The following is an 18,676-nucleotide window of genomic DNA, read 5'->3' as shown; positions in this document are numbered from 1 at the left end:
ACAGGAACCTGTCTATCATGTCAAAGGATCTTGCTGGTTGGTCGTAAGGCAAAATATGTCCCCCACCTCTAATAATTACCTTAAAATAGAAGAAAAAGAAGAATAGTATTTCAGAGTCTCAAATATATAATCAGTATCCAAAAACGACAGGGAAAGTACAAGGATGAGTCAATTCAACACATGGTATTGTACTGCTTGTTGTATTGTGTTAACTTAAATTTGTGCCAATAAATAAAATCAGTTTATACCCAAGACATACCCTTACTTCTTCGGATAATCTCACCTGAATACTGCGATTTGTACCTTCTAAGAACTGCTGTAATCACAAAAACTGCCCTGTGCTCATCCCAACATACTCATACTGAACATCCTGTCAACACAGTACTGTTTGCATTTACTCTTCTACACCTGTATACTGAAATGACTTATAATTCCACTATCTGGTGACACCCAGAAGAGAATGGGTTCTCTTTTGTGTCTGGTTTCCTTTTCATATTATCTAAGGCAGTTCTTTCTCGCCACGGTCGCCTCTGGATCTAAATCCACATCCGAATTTCTGAAAGAAAGAAAGAAAGAAAGAAAGAAAGAAAGAGCTTACCTGGTAGAACTGTTCGACTTGCCGGATATATCCGGCTACCTCCGTGTCACTGGGCTGCAACTTCCAATAGAAGCGCTTAGCTTCTTTATACGCATCTGTCCCAGTCCAGTTCACTGTGGGTAGGAACCTTTCAGTAAGTGGAGCTGCCACGATCACATCCAGCTGCCCACTGTACATCAGCACCTACACACAAACAGTGATACACTGCAGTGAATTATAATGAACTGGAGACTATAAACCATTAAAAGGAAGTCAGGATTATTACAATCATTGGCCCAATTACAGAAGCAAAGAGCACTACTTGGTGGCTCAGTGTGTACTAAGAACACTATAGTTCTACATCTTCTCACCCTGTAGTTGTCCATGAGGACACCTAGCCAGGGTTTGATGGACTTCATGACATCCTGGAGAAGATGTTTCTCCACCTCAGTGCCACTGTGAAATGTCAGGTTTCCTACATGGATGGACTTTCTGACTGTGGACAGCGTAACAAACTTGCTAAAGTACTCCTGATCCTCAGGCTCCTGTTCAGGAAACACAGCACAACTATTCACACGATGTGGGAAAAGTAATTGCACCAACATCAACACGCAATACAACAATACTACTGAATATGTGCAAATACAGAAATACCGTCTTCATTCATACAATTTTTAAACCACCCTTCCAATACAGGGATTGTCCCAGTAGCGTGCAAAGAACATAAAAATAATGTCTTGACACTAAAATGCAAGTGTGCATCCCCCTTAATTTCTGAACTAATAAAATTATACATGTACGTCTATTTTAAAGTATCAGGAAACAATTCTAAATACATTTATTTTCCTATTTTAAAATCCTATTACATGGCATAAATATTGCCGCAACTGAAAATATGCAGCCCCACTGGCATGCTCTGGTTAATTTATTTGAATGCACCTCTTTCGGGTATTTACTGACTTGAAGCTGTCCACATATGTTTATTCTGTTAATCGTTTTTAAGGCATGAAAAGTTCTAAACAGATTCAACCTCTCGAGTAGTTTGCTGCCAGCAGTCAGGCTAAGAGTTCATTAGACAACATTAAACAAACAACAGCTATCAAGAGCAAATTATTATATAAGTAAATTATTATATATTAATTTTGTTTAAAAAAAAAAATTATTATTTTGGTCGTTTCAGTATTAATCTCTCAACATACACCACACACCAACTTAACTAACATGAAATGTCTTATTGGTGTCATTTCAAAGTAAGGGTGTGCAAACTTTTGCATTCAAATGTATATACACCTTATTTCTAAAAGTGTTCAAGTGACACAAAAGGGTTTACGTTTCAATAAAGAGCCCAGTGTTATGGAATAGTTATACAATTGCAATCAAAATTATTCAACCCCCATTGCAAATCAGGTTTATTGTCAAAATTTACAGACTTTCAGCTGTTTGCAATGAACAAATCAAACAATAGCTATTCAAATAGTTCAACACAACGAATGCTTCAAGAGGTTTCCCCAAATTCTGAAAATGCAACTTAATGACTTCTCCAGTCTCAAAATGATTCAACCCCCTGAATAAAATTCCTCACAACAGCACAAATATGCAAAACAGGTGTTGTCTCAAGCACACCTGGTGTAACTAATCAAGGGCTTCATTAGTTGCACCAGGTGTGCTTGAGCTGGAACACATGAAATACCTGAACTGGCTGGGGCAGAAAAAGGAAGCCATCAACGGCTGCAACCAGATCTCTGAGAAGGCAGGTTGTGAAAAACCCTTGAGTGACTGAAAAGACCTCCAGCAAGACTTGGTGGCAACAGCACTGAGATTTCATTGAGTACAGTAAGGTATGTACTAAACGCAGAAGGTTTCCATGTCAGAACTCCAAGACGTACAACACTACTGACCCAAAAGCACAAGAAAAGTCGCTTCAAAATCATATAAATAAACCACAGAAGTTTTGGGATTCTGTTCTGTGGAGCGATGAAACAAAACTGGAACTTTCCTGCATGATGGATCAGCGGTATGTCTGGAAGAAGAAGAATGACAAAAGAGCACACTGTCCACAGTCAAGCATGGTGGTGGCTCAGTGATGCTCTGGGGCTGCTTTGCATCCTCTGGCTCTGGAAACCTGCAGCGTACGGAAGGCAAGATGGCTTCATTGAAGTATCACAAAATCCTACGAGAAAACGTCATGCTGTCTGTGAGGAAGCTGAAGCTTGGGTGTCATTGGACCTTCAAACAGGACAATGATCCCAAGCATACCTCAAATTCCATCAAGGCTTGGTTGCAGAAGAAGTCCTGAAAGATTCTACAGGGCCATCACAATCACCTAACTTGAATCCCATAGAAAATCTCTGGTGGGATTTGAAGGAGGTTGCAGCACGCAAACTCAAGAACATTACTGAACTGGAGGCCATTGCTCATAAGGAATGGGTTAAGATTCCTCAAGAACGCTGCCAGAAGCTGGTGTCTGGCTATGCATCTCGCTTGCAGCAGGTCATAACAGCAAAAGGGTGCTCTACTAAGTACTAAAGATGCTTACCATGAAGGTGTTGAATAATATTGGAGACTGGAGAAGTCATTATAAGTTGCATTTTCAGTTGAATTTGGGGAAACCACTTGAAGCATTCGGTGTGCTGAACTATTTCAATTGCTTTTGTTTAATTTGTTCATTGCAAACAGCTGAAAGTCTGTAAATTTGGACAATAGATCTGATTTGCAATGGGGGTTGAATAATTTTGATGGCAACTGTACCTTAAATACTTCACTGATACCTCCCCTTTGACATGTGTGAAGCAATTTGGTTAATTTCTCAAAACATGAAGGTATAAAGCCAGGGTCGGAGTGTCTCAGTACCTGACACTGCATATAGTTATAGTAGTTTGTGCATCCAGTAGCATTCTGGAAGAATGATGGATAAGGAACAAGGTCTCCATTCATTAATGCGTCAAAAACCTAACAGAAACAGAAAGCACTTTATTATGCACGAAAAGCAACAATGTACAATCAAATACACTGTTTTCTAATTATAAAAACAGTTCAGCTATCATTTTCAGCACAAGACAAGCTGATTAGAAAAAGATAGTAGGAAGCACACCTGGAAGGCTTCTATCCATTTCTCCTGCTGGATGAATCTGACACAAGCATCTGTCTGCTGCTTCACATACTGCTTCTGCAGCTCGTCCACCATGCCCGTTTCAAACAGAAAATCTGCAACGCCTCCTAACATCTGACAAAGAGAAACCACATATTAGAATCCAGTGCTGTGTCTGAAATCACATCCACTCTCACACCTTCACAGTTTACTACACTTATTGTTCTACACTGATCACTATATGTACGGTATATAGCAACAGAAATGCAGACACCAGACTAAAAATCAGACTGTAACCTTCAACTTGTAAATTTCTGTATTAAATGCACCACTAGCATGTACTTGCCAGTTTTAGACATACATATAAAGTTGGCTACACTGGTATCCACCCTGACAAAGCTCATGTTGAGCTCAAATAAGTAAATAAAATGTATTGGCATATTTTAGCATGCAGTTACTCTGCATCGTTTGTACCGTTGAGGTCATACGTTTACATGCACTTTGTAGAATCTGCAAAATGTTAATAACTGAAAAAAAAATAAGAGCGATCATAAAAAATTGCATGTTTTTTTTTTTTTAATTTAGTTCTGCACGCAATAAGCCGTTTCACATACCAGATGTTTACATATAGTCCACAAGACAAAATAATAACTAAATTTACACAAATGAACCAGTTCAAAAGTTTACATTCGCTTGGTTGTTAATACTCTATGCTGCTACCTGGATGATCAACGACTTTTTTTTGTTTTGTGATAGTTGTTCATGAGTCCCTTGTTTGTTCTGAGCAGTTAAACTGCCCACATTTCTTCAGTCCTGCACAGCATTTGCTTTTCAGCATGTTCTACATATTGGACCCCTTTCCATCAGTGACTATATGATGTTGAGATCTATCTTTTCACACTCGGAACAACTGAGGGACTCGTACACAACTATTACAAAAAAGTGTAAAACGTTCAATGATTCTCAAGAAGGCAACACGATATATTAAGAGCCAGGGGGATGTAAACTTTTGAACAAAATGATTGGTATAAATTGTTATTTTGTTTAAAGATCTGATGTTTTTTTCCCCATTTAGTACTGCCCTTCAGAAGCTACATAAGATATTTACATGTTACCCAGAAGTCAATAACAATGTACACCAATCATCCTGTTCAAAAGTTTACACCCCCCTGGCTCTTAATGTATCATGTTGTACATCATGTTGTATAATGTATATTGGATCTATGGGTAATAATATTGTGAACTCCACAACAAAATGACTATAGTTCAAATAGTACACTATACAGTGAATAGTGAACAAACTCAGAGGGGAAGTTTTTTTTTTTTTTTTTGAAAAAAACAGTCTACACTTTTCATGATATGTAAACAGGTGTGCAGCTTATAGACTTGACATGGATGTGAGGTTTGAATTTACTTTTCCTCAACTTGCACTTGAGAGCTACCTACTCAAGACTTGGACGTAGTAACTTGGAGTGTAAGTGATTTGACTAGAAATAGGTTTCTCTCTTACACTCACACAAGTCCTTAACACATCATTAGCATTAAAGACCAATCCTCTGTCCACTCACTGTCTCAGGATCACACAGACCATCTCCAATAGCCATTCCCTTGAAATTGATCTTCACTTTGGCAGAAGGATTATTCTTGTGGATGTAGTAGCCAATCGCTGGAACATACTTCCCTGCATAGGACTACACCACAAAGGAAATGATTTTGAGAACTGTTATCCTGTGGCAAAAAAAAGTACTGTATATTCCTCATGATATTAAATACAAGCAGTGAAGCTACCCATGTGATTGCCTAAAGCATTGAGTGTACTCTTATCACTGTGATTGAGTGGATGAGAGAAGAAAAGTGCTGCCTTCCCACTCACCTCTCCTGTGGCATAGAACTCATTGGGCTGAAACTCACTAAAAAGCTGGAAAAACTGAACCAGTGCACTGCAATGCAGCAAAAACAGCAGACACATTAAAAAAAAAAAGCCCAACAACAGGAATCTGGACAGAAAAGCCTTATTTTATAATACAGAAAAAATTCCTGGACAGCTTACTTGTACAGATCTCTGCCAACATCATCCTGGTTTGTGGCAAAGCCTTTATCATCATCAGTGAAACTCCATCCAGTACCCACCTAATGGAGTGTGCATAATTACTCAGAGGTCACAGACAGAGGGTTAGGGTTAGTTATATATATATATATATACGCTGCAAGCGAGTTATTTTAATACGCTCATTTAATTTGACAATCATCTAACAACAATAACCAACAACAAACATCAGATGTGCAATGGAGCTTGAGTCAAAACCACAGAAGTGTAATAACTTACCGGGTTGTCAATGTACAGAACTGAGTATGTGGAGGTCCAGGGAAATTCCCTGTAGCCCACTTGGAACAGACAGAAGGATATTCATTATGTGTGAACCAAAGCACTAGAATACCATAGTCATGGAATTTATAGATCATGGAGTTTATATAAGGCACACTTCATAACAAATTCAACAGCACCAACCAATAATGTTGAATAGACGATATATACTCACATGTAAGATTCTTGTAGACAAAGTAAGGCCCATGTTCCACAAAAAGGCCGAACATGGACGTGCCTCCAGGGCCTCCCTGCAGCCACAGCAGCACAGGAGCACTCTCTGGTTTTATCTGCACATAGAAACTCACATCAGTGGAAAAACAATAACTCACATACTGCATTATTTATGAAGTGTTAAAAAATAATAATAAAAATAAATGCAGTGTACACATATGTTGAGCTATAACATTAGTTTTGGATTGATAAGAAAGAACAAACATTAAAAGAAGCATTTAAAGTGTGGGTCCATGACTGGGGTGCCATTTCTGCCTTTGTCTTAAAAGTGAAACTTTATTTGATCATTTTTCAATACTGAATCAAAGAAAACCTGCATTTAACCATGTAAAAATTATTTTTGCCTGCATCTCAAGCAACAATATTTCTTTTCTCTTCTTTTTTTTTTAACAAGTTTTCTTTGCTGGCAATGGATGCATTTCACTCTGAAATAAGTAACAGGGTTGGGATTTCAAGCATAAAATTGGCAAATACACAAAATATGGTTAACTAACATCCCTGCTAATGGCATGGGGATATTAGTCATTTACTTCAATCTACAATTTGGGTAAAAGTTGTCAAAGTTACCTTGAAAGTTAATACTACCATTTCAATATATAGGGTTATTCCATCTCAAGTGGTCCAATAATTGTAAAGGTAGTTGCTTTAAAATGTATTTATTTTTTGATTGATTGTCTTCAAGTATTGGCATTGCAAAACCATTTTTGGTGTTTTTTTGGGTTTTTTTTACTTGGTTTAAGTACAACCGCCATCTTTGTCATGACACACAACTAATTTTGGTTATACAGCTGTTTACGGAAACATCTCGGCTCTGGATGATCTCTCTTGGCTCAGGATGATCTCCCAAGATATTTACGTATCGTTTATGGAAATATCTCGGCTCAGGATGATCTCTAGAGTACAATCCAAGGTAACAGTTTGCACATTCATGTTCCTTAGACTTAGAACTTAAGTCCAACTCAAGATTTCTCACATTCAAATATTAGGGTCAATTTACAATGGGAAGTGTTTGAGTCTCAGTCTTCATTTTTCTAGGGGGTACCTTGACAAGTATAGCGTGCATGCAGAACATTTCAAGGTTGAGACTTCTCTTTTTTATGGAGGTGAGAGTGCAATTTTTTAACAACTTCCCCCTCATGTTCAGGTTGAATATCTCTGGTGGGTGACCAGATATGAACCTGAAATAAAAAATAAGTCCTCTATAGTAGCATTCTGCTGCAAAAATTTTGAGTTTGCAATTCCACTGGTTACAGAGCTAGGGTTTTACTTACTACTTTTTTTCATGCATTTTGAGAAATGAACGGATGTAATATAAGCATAACAAATTATAAAAATTAACAAATACAAATATAGTCACTCAAAACAAAATGAAGAAAATTACAAACGGTCGGGCAACCTGCTTTGGACCACTTGAGATTGGGTGGGTGGATAGGTAGAGCATGTCACATGCATCCTGCTTAAAATTCCAGCAACCCCAATAAAAAAACAAAAACAAAAAAAAAAAAAACACCTTCCTGTGTCCCAGTTCCCTGAATATTCAGGAAACGCAGATGATGCAACTTTTTGTTGAACATGTTCCTTTTGTTAAATATACAAAATATTTCATAGAGGTGAGGGACAGGGTTAAGTGGATGCTGTGTCCCACAGCAGAAGAGGTTAAATGGATTAACATAATTGTTTTTTTAATTAATTGCATTTTAATGATTATATACTAGGACAGGCAAAATGCTGTTTAAGTGCTGTACATAGGTTTTATTAATTACACACACACACACACACACACACACACACACACACACACACGGGTTGCTGTGTAAGACACTTGTCAAAAATGTCGTATCTTTACTTTACATAATGTACATATATGTAAGTGTAATGTAACAAATTGCACCTTAATCACTCTAATTCTGAAAGGTAGGGCAGCTAAATGCCACAGTTCTTATCATTCAAGCTGTTATAAAGTTGTAAATGTAATTCCATGAATCTAACTTTACAAGAAAAACATATCTTAATGCTGGGATGTGTATTGAATTTACAGTCTTACCTGTGCAGGAAAGAACCAGAAGAAGAGGTTACTGTTGTAGCTTTTGTTAACTGTGAGATAGCCAGAGTAACTCTTTACATTAGCACCAGGTAGAGGGCCCACCAAGCTCAGCTGTCTAGCTGTAAGCCAAGATGATAAAATGTGGTTATTTTTCAGCGGAAGACAAACCATTTTCCCCCTATCTTAGCCAAGGAGGCTTTCCACATCCACAAAACTCCAAATAAAAGCACGGAGAACAAGTAATAATATTACTTTTACAATGCCGTTATGAACTTTTTGCTGCTTGAAAGTTTTGGTTACATGGACTGTAAATGGAGGGACAAATCTCCCAGGTTTCATTAAAAATGTCTTCATTTGTGTTCTGAAGATGAACGAAAGTCTTATGGGTTTGGAATGACATGAGGGTGAGTAACTGATTACAGAATTTTCCGTGTTTGAGTGAACTATCCATCTTAACCTTTAATGATTCCACTTTTCCTGTTTAAAGAAAAAAAAAAAAAAAAAAATCACAACTGATGAGCAAGTCTGATTGGCAAAGAGAGAAAAGAAAGAAAGAAATATACAGAAGCTTGTGGGTAGTTAAACTGTCTGCCCTAGGCCATGGTAGTAGGTCATAATGAATGGACTTGGGTTATAATCCTGAAACATGTCCAAAACTTCAGGTATATAGAACATGCACAGTAGCCCTGAATCATTATTATTATTATTATTATTATTATTATTATTATTATTGTGCACTCATTAAAGAACACAATAGGCTATTAACTTTCAGTAGGGATTTTAAGTTAGCAGAACTGGCTTTGAGCAACGCAGACTATGGGATAAAAAATGCTTCTCCTCGTGTTCCACTTCCCTTTGTCCAGCACACGTGACCTCACGAAGTCTGTGCCTATAAACAGCAGAGCAAACCGACCACCATCTTGAACCTTTAACCTTGACTTTCACATTCGTCCGACATCTTTTAGGCCATCAGCTGCAGTAGGGAAAGGCCTACAAAGAGCTCATCTTGGATCTTGAATAAAATACATACACATAGCTGTGTTCAGTCAAAATGCATCGTGTCAAACACGTACCTTCATCTATCTTGCCTTGTTCCAGGTATGGACTGAGGAAGAGAGGTTTTCCAGGGTCTGGTCCATCAGATCCTCCACTCACACGCAGAGATTTTCCACAGAAGAATGAAGAGCAGCCCCTGGACCTCACCGCCTCCAAACACACAGCAAGGAGCACGGCAAGGAACAATCCCTTCGCCATTCTGAAGCTTTAAGTATGAAATTCGACACACTATTATTTAAACACATTACCAAAGGAGTTGTGTTTCCTATTATTATCACCCATCAGTCTGAATCACTGAACATGACCGAGCCTGTGAGAGCTGGCCAGAGGATCTCAGGACAACACATTATAGGAGCTGTATCTCAAATACTTTGTATCAAGTACTCGGCTAAATAACCTGCGTAGAGTTTAAATGAAATCGGAGAGATGAAAACATAAACATGAAATATTTCAGAAGCTGAAACTTAGTTTAGCTTTAGTATGCAATGATTTAGCTAAGTGTATTCTTCCACTAGCCTGATTAAGACAACAGAATTACTCTCACCCCAGAGAAACCAGGCCATTATAATTAAACTAATTCAAAATTAAATCATTTACGAAGGCACTTTAATTACAAAACAAATAAAAGCACCTACCTTAAGAGCTGATAGTATACCACTCAGGGCGACTCGGTCGCTACTAGCATTAAAACTGGAATCACGTGGTTTGTCACGTGATTTAGTGGCGACTCGTATCACGTGATCGCTGCTTACTGTTTAACGTCATGCCTAAACGTCCCTTAAACACTCCCTTTTCTAATTATGCTCACGGTAATAAACACACTTATTTATTTATAAGTACGTGTTGTGACAAATTAAGCCTTTATTTTCTTATTTTGACTAAGAATAGGTACATATAAATATAAGTTAAGATATAAAACAATATGTTCAAGATTTGTACACCCAGGAAAACAAGAAGGACAGAAAAAAGATTATAATCCGAATATATGGCCAGTCATATATTTTAATAAGGGCTGGACAAAGTGCTGAGGCATTATACTTAAGTAATATAGCATAGATAATCTGTCAAAATCTTACTGGAAGTATCCAGCAGTAAAATGTAGTCAAGTGAAAGCACTAAAAAACAACAAAAAAGTTGTACTCAAGTATTTAAAAAAACTGTTTTTAACTGATGAAATTAAGTTAATGTTCATGTTATATGCGAAATATAACTTTTATTACTTATCTGAAACTATTAGAAGATTTTTGTTTTTGTTGTATAGCATGTCATTCAATGTAAGTTGCCAATATTTACCATTAACTAAAATTTCACTTACTGCCTAGCTAAATATTTGAGCTATTGCAATAGATGCGAGTCTGGCATTAGAAAAGAAAACTTAGTTAAATTCATTAGGCATAACATTAAAACCACTGTCAGGTGAAGTGAAAAACATTGATTATCTCATTACAATGGCACTTGAGACAATGGCACTTGTCATTACAATGAAATATACTAGACAGCAAGTCAGTTCTCAAAGGTGATGTGTTGGAAGCAGGAAAAATGGGTAAGTGTAAGGATCTGAGCGACTCTGACAAGGGCCAGATTGTGATGGCTAGACGACTGGGTCTGAGCATCTCCAAAACTGCAGGTCTTGTGGGGTGTTCCTGGTATGTAGTGGGTAGTAGGTTACCTACCAAAAGTGATCCAAGGAAGGAAAACCGGTGAACCGGCAACAGGGTTATTGACACCAAAGGCTCATTGACACCCTTGGGGAGCGAAGGCTAGCCCGTCAGGTCTGATCCCACAGAAGAAGTACTGTTAAAAAATTAATGCTGGTTATAATAGAAAGGTGTCAGAACACAGTGTATCACAGCTTGCTGCATAGCTGCAGACTGGTCAGCGTGCCCATGATGACCCCTGTCCACCTCCGAAAGCATCTACAATGGGTACATGAGCATCAGAACTGGACCATGGACCAATGGAAGAAGATGGTCTGATCTGATGAATCATGTTGCCTTTCACATCTTGTGGACGGCCGGGTGCGTCTTTTATCACTTATCTGGTAAAGAAATGGCACCAGGATGTACTACTGCAAGAAGGCAACCTGGTGGATGCAGTGTGATGCTCTGGCCAGTGTTCTCCTGGGAAACCTTGGGTCCTGGCATTCATGTGGATGTTACTTTATAAGCGCCACCTACTTAAACCTTGTTGCAGACCAAGTACACCCTTCCATGGCAACGGTATTCCCTAATGTCCGTGGCCTACCTCTTTCATCAAGATAACGCGCCCTGCCATTCTGCCAAAAAACAAAAAAAAATTGGTTGAATTATCCTGCCTAATATTTCTCGGTTGCCAATTTAACAATATAACCTGTCGGCAACGGTGCTGTCACGCGCCACTTCCAGCGCATGCGCGGAGCGCGCGCGTTCCCGAAACGCACAGCGCTCGCACTTTAAGAAGGCGGATACCGCGGAAGAGCGTGTTGACTGCGAGCTCAGAAGAGGCACATGGAGCCTGTACAGTAATAAATGCTCTTTTGCAGCGTGGCGAAAACATGACATGACACGGAACGTTTCAAGTTTTAGCTCTTTTTCAGCCCTTTTTCTTTCCCCCACTGAGGAGCTGACAACTATATATACATATATATATATATATATATATATATATATGTATACATTTAATTCAATCTTTGACACTCGCGCGCACTGACTATTTTTACTCCACGGTAGGAGCCGCACAGTAAATGCGGCAGCGCCTGGCAGCTCCCAGCTGATCCGTGAGACTTGTGACAGTCGTCTGGAGCTGCGTCTGGCGTTGGTGTGTGTGTGAGTGTGTGTGTGTGTGTGTGTGTGTGAGAGAGAGAGAGAGAGAGAGGACAGGTTGAAAAAAGGTGACAGGCTGAGATGGACGACCTGATCAGATGTTGTGAGCGCATCTTAATCGAAGGCGAGAGTGAGTAAGTGAGATGGCAGCCTCGAGTAACTCCAGTCTGTCAGGTTCCTCCGTGTCCTCCGGTGAGTAACATTACTGCTCAGTCTGTTGGCTAGAAACATATCGGTTATATTTCATCCCCCCGTCATTTATTCACTGATAAATACGCTTCCGTTTAGTTGACCAGAGAAGGTATTTGTTTGGTGGCTGTTAGTACAAGCTAATGTGGGTTTGGCTTTTTTCTCCTTCTTCTTCTCTAAAATGTTATTAGTCACTCATTAAAGCAGGACTGAGCACGCTGAGGTGTGTCATTCTCCAGATTTCCACGTTTCATGATTTCACTTTGATCCAGGCTTTGAAAGAAAAATCAAGGCTGTATATTGTTTAAAGTTACAAAGTCAGTGTGCTGTCAGAGAGCGTCGATTCACATTCATAACTAAACCATAGGCTACGACGCAAAAAGCGCATAGTGCTACACTACACTTGGTGTAGGCTATTATTTTTGGACTATTTTTTGAAATACTATTGAGTAGCCTATAACTGTGCGGTTTGGAGTTATTCTGACACACTGGGTATGAAGGTAGTTTTGGCTCGAGCTGTACAGTAATGAGCTCGTGCTGGACTGACATGCGTGACTGAGAGGTGCACGCCTTGCTGTTAGAGCAGCCACAGATTGCTGCTTGTAAAGATTGTGCTCGGAACATCCTTATTTAGATTTTAAAAGAGATCTCTTTTTAGACCAAAATGTTAAGGTTCACGCCCTGCTGCTTGATTTGGTATGAAGCCAAACGGCAGGTGCTGAAATCATGCCATTTTGACAGCTGTCACTGACAGTTCACTTTGTTTACAGTATCACTATTACTAAACAGAGTAATAATAATAGACTAATTTTAAAAAAATGCATGCTGGATCATGACGGTGTAATAAAATGTCATTGCATCCTGGAGCTCCTATTCATTTATTTCTTTCGTTTTCATGTTTGTTTGGGTTTTTTTTGTATGATATCGATATCAGGGCTTTGAGCATTGTGTGACACCTTATACTGATGACAGTGTATCAGTTTCGTGCACGCCCATCTATGTGGAACAGCAGAGGTGGGATGGTGATATGACAAGTAACTGACTTTAAGACAAGTTGTGTCATATTCTCCCATGCAAGATGTTTGGTGTGCGCTAACATCGCAGGTGTTCACAGTATAAAATACCTCTGTGGCTCAAATGACAAAATATGTCAAATTGTTTCAGGCCAGTATCAGTCCTCAATATTGTTCAGTCCATACAGGATTTTGTGTCATTTTTTATTTTATTTATTTATTGTGATTGTTGAGGCCAAAAATGTTTGATTTTGCTGTGGCTTTTTTCAAAAAATTTTTGCGGAAATTTTGAATTGACTCGAATTGGTGAAATCGCAGTTGCACAAAATTTGTCTTCCGCAGTGGTGTTTGCTGGTAAATGAGACCTTTTTAGCGGTACTTACGTTCGACGCACGTAAATCGAAGAGGACTTTGGCTGAATGCGCGTTATGATGATGTCACATGATGTGTGTTGGCCAAAATCTGCTGAAAAGCTGCTGTAATTTCAAAGAAATTGCAAGCGCCTCTGAATATTGCTGAGTTTGCTTGATTTTGCGTTCGTTTCCGCAATCGCAGAATCCTGGAGGGACTGATTGTCTCTGGGAGGACAACAGAAGAACAAGAGGAAAAACAGCTGTTCAAAAATGTTTCATTTACATTGTCGTATTGTATTCGTAGAGGGATGCACTGTAATCCTTACTTTTTAGAGCTCTGAGAAGATGTATACATGATAAGAGTTTATAAAAGTTTAACAGCATGTAATTACCTTGCAGCTTTTTACCGGTCTGCCATCAGCGTCAAATCTTCGGAGTGCTAAACGCTTTCATTGGTTCACCTGAGGCGTTAGTGCTGGTGCTAATTTCTAAGGCCAGAGCAGAGCTATGCATTTATTAGATCTGTCAGAGAAGAGCTGATGTGCTTTGTTCACAGTCTATTAAACATGAAAGCAGATCGGTGCAAATGTTTCAGGTAATAACTGCAATGAAGGTCCGTTTTTTCCTGCTATGAGTGAGTCAGTAAAGCTTGTGCTGTGTACCCCACAATAGCCAATTATCTGAAGAGCTGTACCCGCTTTTTTTTTTTATTCACTTAAGCGACATTTCCCATTATCCCTTTTATATTAGTGAGAAAATTCATCGTTGCTGCACATGAACTTTTTCTATTCTGTTCTATGTAAATGCTGGGAGTTTTGCGTACCCAAGAACAGAACTGGACGGCTTTCAATTTTCTGCCTCATGTGCTTTATGTCTCTGCTTCAAACCCTAATTAAGTACCTTGCTGCACACTTGTACAGTACAATGGGTGCATTGTAAATGATTATTATTAACATTGAACATGGCATAGGAATTAGATACAAAAGCCTTGTTTTGACTAGCACTGGATGTAATGTAACTTGGGAGAGATAAAGTTTAGCCCACTGCATGTTGCTTAATGATGTAACGTTGCCTTAAACCTTACTAAAGATGTTGTATATGTATAGTGTCACAATGCCGTATAGTGTGTGAAGAGCGAATGAGCATTAAGGTGTTCAAACACATTGGGAAAGATAAGAACTGTGCTCCAGCTTGGACTCACTCCATCAGAGAAGCAGAGGGAGGCTCTGGGACAGCAGAGGGATGGTACCGGCGGAATGAGTTCTGATAACGAGGAATTCACTGTCAAAGCAAAGGTCTTGCTCAATGGGTGTGCCAATGTCTGCTCTTTTTGAACAGCGTCCATACTGAAGGAGTGTGTGCTTTTGATCCGTTTTGCAGGTGTGCAGGACGAAATCATCCCTGAGATAAAACATTTTGCTGGAGATGAACGTGAGTGAGCCGAGTTCGCACACACACTGGCCTCGGCTCAACTTCCGGTTTGATGTGTACACTGAGATTCACTCCATGCTCCCTTTGAAATCTCCCACCTCCGCACACACACACACACACACACACACACACACAGAATCACATTTCCTCCTGCAGACCAATCCAAGAGAGACGCAAGCCAAGCCAGCATGGCTCCGCGGTCCCTGAGCATTCCCAAATAGATTATGTTGTGTGTGCTGGTGAAAGCGCTAGATTGGCGCTGCGTCCGTGGGCTTTGAGAAGAGCAAAGTCTGTTGTGCCTGTGGCGTGTCAAGGGCTGTGATTATTGCTGTGCCCTCAGCTCAATCTTCAAGACGTCGCCCGCCGCACCTCTGCCAAGCTCCCAGACTCCCTCACAAGGCTGTCATTATTTTCTTGGAATGCCTTTTTGTCAAGATGGTTGTACTTGACTTTTACGAGGGATGTGAAGTTGTACACGGTCCATTTCATACAAACGGGAGCCGTAAACAAGAGGCTGGCTTCATGCTGCAGATTTCGTCATGAAAGGAGTCTATATGTTTTGAAGTTATTATTATTTTATTTATTTTTAAAGAGCACAGCTACGTCAGGACACTGAGTCAGACTGCACAAATGTTAAGTGCTTTAATGCGAGGGTTTTTACTACATGATGAGAGATTGTATGCGTTCATGCTGAACCAGTCATTTGGTTCTATAAAGGCGCATCACTCCTTGGGCTTGTGTATCACACACACCAGCCATTTCTGGACTGTAGAGTGGCTAAGCCAGCATCATAAAGAAGCAGTCAAGTAAAAAAGCCCTCTTGGCCTCCCAGGACGTTTGAGGTCTACACACAAGCAATAAAAAGCTCAACTGGCCCTCTGCCTGCAGTGACAAAGCTGGAAACTAAGGGAACTGTGAATGGTATAATCTGGAAAGCCTTTCATGAGTGCAACATGGTATTTTTAGGGCTTTCGTTTCAGAGGGAGGTTACTGTAATAGACAGTGCGTATTTTTGGTCTTTTTAAAGAATTTTCCACTGCGTCTCCCATGATTCTGGTTGGAACTCTTACTAGTGAGGCTCAGTAAAACGCAGTGCATGTTTAATCCTAGAGTTTTATAGGTGTATTAAATGTTCCAGGGCCAAACATTGAGAAAAGACAAAGTTTTTTTTTTTGGATAGACACCATTTAAAGCCCAGCATGTCCACTGTCTCTGCATTCATTATTAAATACAGGCATCTCCGTGTGTGCTCCATTTCACACTCCTGGTGCTAATTAGAGTTTCTGAGTTGTCCGCACAAATCACAAGGTCCCACGTGCACACAGGTCCGTTCTTCATCTCGTCTCCATATACAGCAACGTTTGAAGTTGTTTGTATAAAACAGTCACCTGGTCCTAGTGTGGAAACTAGAGAAATATATCACAGGGCGAGGTGGGGAACTGAGAGAGATGTAGCGGCTCTGCATAATGTTACTGTAGCACTTACAGAACAGTATGATGTACAGATGGCCTCCCCGCAGGAGACTGCACATGTCCCCACAAATACTGGATCAGCGCGCGCGCGTGTGTGTGTGTGTGTGTGTGTGTGTGTGTGTGTGTGTGTGAGAGCAACTGAGTGTGAATGTGTGTGGGTGTCCTGGCTGCATAACATATGCGTTTTGTGAGATGTTTTGTGAGAAAGGAGTGTCTACTACATATGTGTGGCGGTTTAAATTATGATGGTTTTTCCATATTCGGCTGTGGTTTGGATGAATTAGGATTCAGGGAAGTTTGTGTGTGTGTCTGTGTGTGTGTGTGGTGTAGGAGTTCTGTGTTTGCTCTCCTCCACCTAGGCCTACAGTGCGTGATAGATAAGAGTCAGCAACAAGAAAAGGGAGCGTACAGCAGCAGTCAAGAGCAGATGACACAGATCTGTCTGTGTGGGTGTGGGACTGTGATAGACATTGAAAGAAAAAAGGGACACACGTGATTCTGAGAGTTAGCTGTGCGTATATATATGTATGTATTTATATATATATACATATATATGTAATATATGGGGAATATGCAGCTAGCAGCCGTCACACTTTGAAAATCAACAGTGGAACCGTTTCTTCTGCTAGCTTTCAGTGTCTAATGTACTGCTGCTGTCTACTCCAGGAAGCCTATAGATGTGCTGTATACACCCTTCAAACAGGCATTCTGACTGACTCTCATGGCTTCTAAAACGCTCCTTAAAATACGCACCCATGCAACTGCTATCAGAAAAAGTGAAACATGGCAGCTTTTAATACTGCCTGTCCTTGGAGCGGAGCATCTGAATGTGAGGATGTTGTCCTTGGAACGCTTCATCCAGAGCCTGGTTTACTGTGGCTGTCTGTATTTCCCTAATCACAAACACTCCTCAGCGCTGCGCTCAAGCAAAGCCACACTGTCAGACAGACAGAGTGCTGCACAATTAATAGCTTTTTCTCCTTCTGGTGAAAATGCCACTCTGACATTCATTTTTTTTCTTCCCAGAAGCATAGAAGGACTTTTCAATATGTGTTATCTTCATGACTTTCGTATTGTCAAGTACTTTTTTTTTTCTTTCCATTTCATTTCAGTGCTATTGGCATTCATTTCATTACAGTATTTCGGGCTGACATCTTGAGGCAAATCTTCAGTGCTTCAGGCGAATCCTTTATTCCCAACATACACCATTATTATACAGTTCATAGCTATGTCTCTTTGCACCTACTTGAATTTTAATCATCAGCATGGCAGAGCTTGTAGCCGAATTGTACAGGAATTATTAGTAGCTCTCTGTGTGTGTGTGTATCTCTGATGCATCGCAATCCATCACGAGCCATAACCTCCATTCAGTGTCACAGTACAATTACAGAATCAAACCTCTGATAATAAAAACGGATGGAAAGGGATAGCAAGCATCTGGCAGGTGACCAAAAGAAATGATACACCCCAAATGGTCAAATAACTCATGTAGAAGGTTTGCACGGCCGTGCCCACTGGCCTCCATAGCAACGCATTCCTCGAAACTAATTGAAATGTGTGCGCCCTCAGGTGTGTGTAGGATGTTTGCCGGAAAGGTTATTTTTCAGGTACTCGGTTCCCCGAATAACTTTGTTACCAGGACAACTTTTGAAGCCGACTGTAGGATGGATTTATATCTGTCTCACTAGGTATAATAATTGTAAACAATTTTGCATTTCCATATTTAATCTGTCATTACCTTACCATGATTACCACCATAACGTTTGTGGTTCTAAGGCTGCTGTACTGGTACATCATTTAAAGGTGCATTAGGCAAGATTTATTTTTGTCTCCATTCCCACCCATGTACACAAAGCCCCGCCCCAGGATCTACAACACCTCGTAGAGTTAGCATGCTAAGTAGCATTAGCACGGACTGTCATGATGTCACTTTCAAGCAATGAGTTAGAGTTTCTATATTAAGAGCATATTCTATATTTACTTATGTTATTTTGATATACAGTGCTCCCCGGAAGTATTGGAACAACAAGGCCAATTATTTTGTTTTTGCTAT

General features: G+C 39.8%; 2 protein-coding genes across 2 annotated transcripts in view; one reads left to right on the top strand and one right to left on the bottom strand.

The window, feature by feature from the left end:
• The window catches only part of cpvl (carboxypeptidase vitellogenic like), a 10,314-nt gene extending 226 nt beyond the window's left edge, over positions 1-10,088 (bottom strand). Inside the window, exons 1-13 of the mRNA XM_053627853.1 lie at positions 10,000-10,088; positions 9,382-9,569; positions 8,309-8,427; positions 6,206-6,320; positions 5,992-6,050; positions 5,716-5,795; positions 5,539-5,605; positions 5,234-5,356; positions 3,669-3,800; positions 3,428-3,526; positions 949-1,122; positions 599-781; positions 1-79 (exon numbers count right to left, since the gene is read on the bottom strand). The exon at positions 1-79 is cut by the window's left edge and continues 226 nt beyond it. Of these exons, the coding sequence (XP_053483828.1) occupies positions 1-79; positions 599-781; positions 949-1,122; positions 3,428-3,526; positions 3,669-3,800; positions 5,234-5,356; positions 5,539-5,605; positions 5,716-5,795; positions 5,992-6,050; positions 6,206-6,320; positions 8,309-8,427; positions 9,382-9,562 (1,411 nt within the window). The 5' untranslated portion in view covers positions 9,563-9,569; positions 10,000-10,088. The remainder of the gene's footprint in view (positions 80-598; positions 782-948; positions 1,123-3,427; positions 3,527-3,668; positions 3,801-5,233; positions 5,357-5,538; positions 5,606-5,715; positions 5,796-5,991; positions 6,051-6,205; positions 6,321-8,308; positions 8,428-9,381; positions 9,570-9,999) is intronic.
• Positions 10,089-11,824: 1,736 nt separating this feature from the next.
• The window catches only part of chn2 (chimerin 2), a 45,130-nt gene continuing 38,278 nt past the window's right edge, over positions 11,825-18,676 (top strand). Inside the window, exon 1 of the mRNA XM_053627862.1 lies at positions 11,825-12,357. Coding sequence (XP_053483837.1) covers positions 12,309-12,357 — 49 coding nt within the window. The 5' untranslated portion in view covers positions 11,825-12,308. The remainder of the gene's footprint in view (positions 12,358-18,676) is intronic.

The sequence above is a fragment of the Ictalurus furcatus genome, chromosome 1, assembly GCF_023375685.1.
Source record: "Ictalurus furcatus strain D&B chromosome 1, Billie_1.0, whole genome shotgun sequence".
Classification (NCBI taxonomy): domain Eukaryota; kingdom Metazoa; phylum Chordata; class Actinopteri; order Siluriformes; family Ictaluridae; genus Ictalurus; species Ictalurus furcatus.
This window is presented reverse-complemented; position numbering and strand designations above follow the sequence as displayed.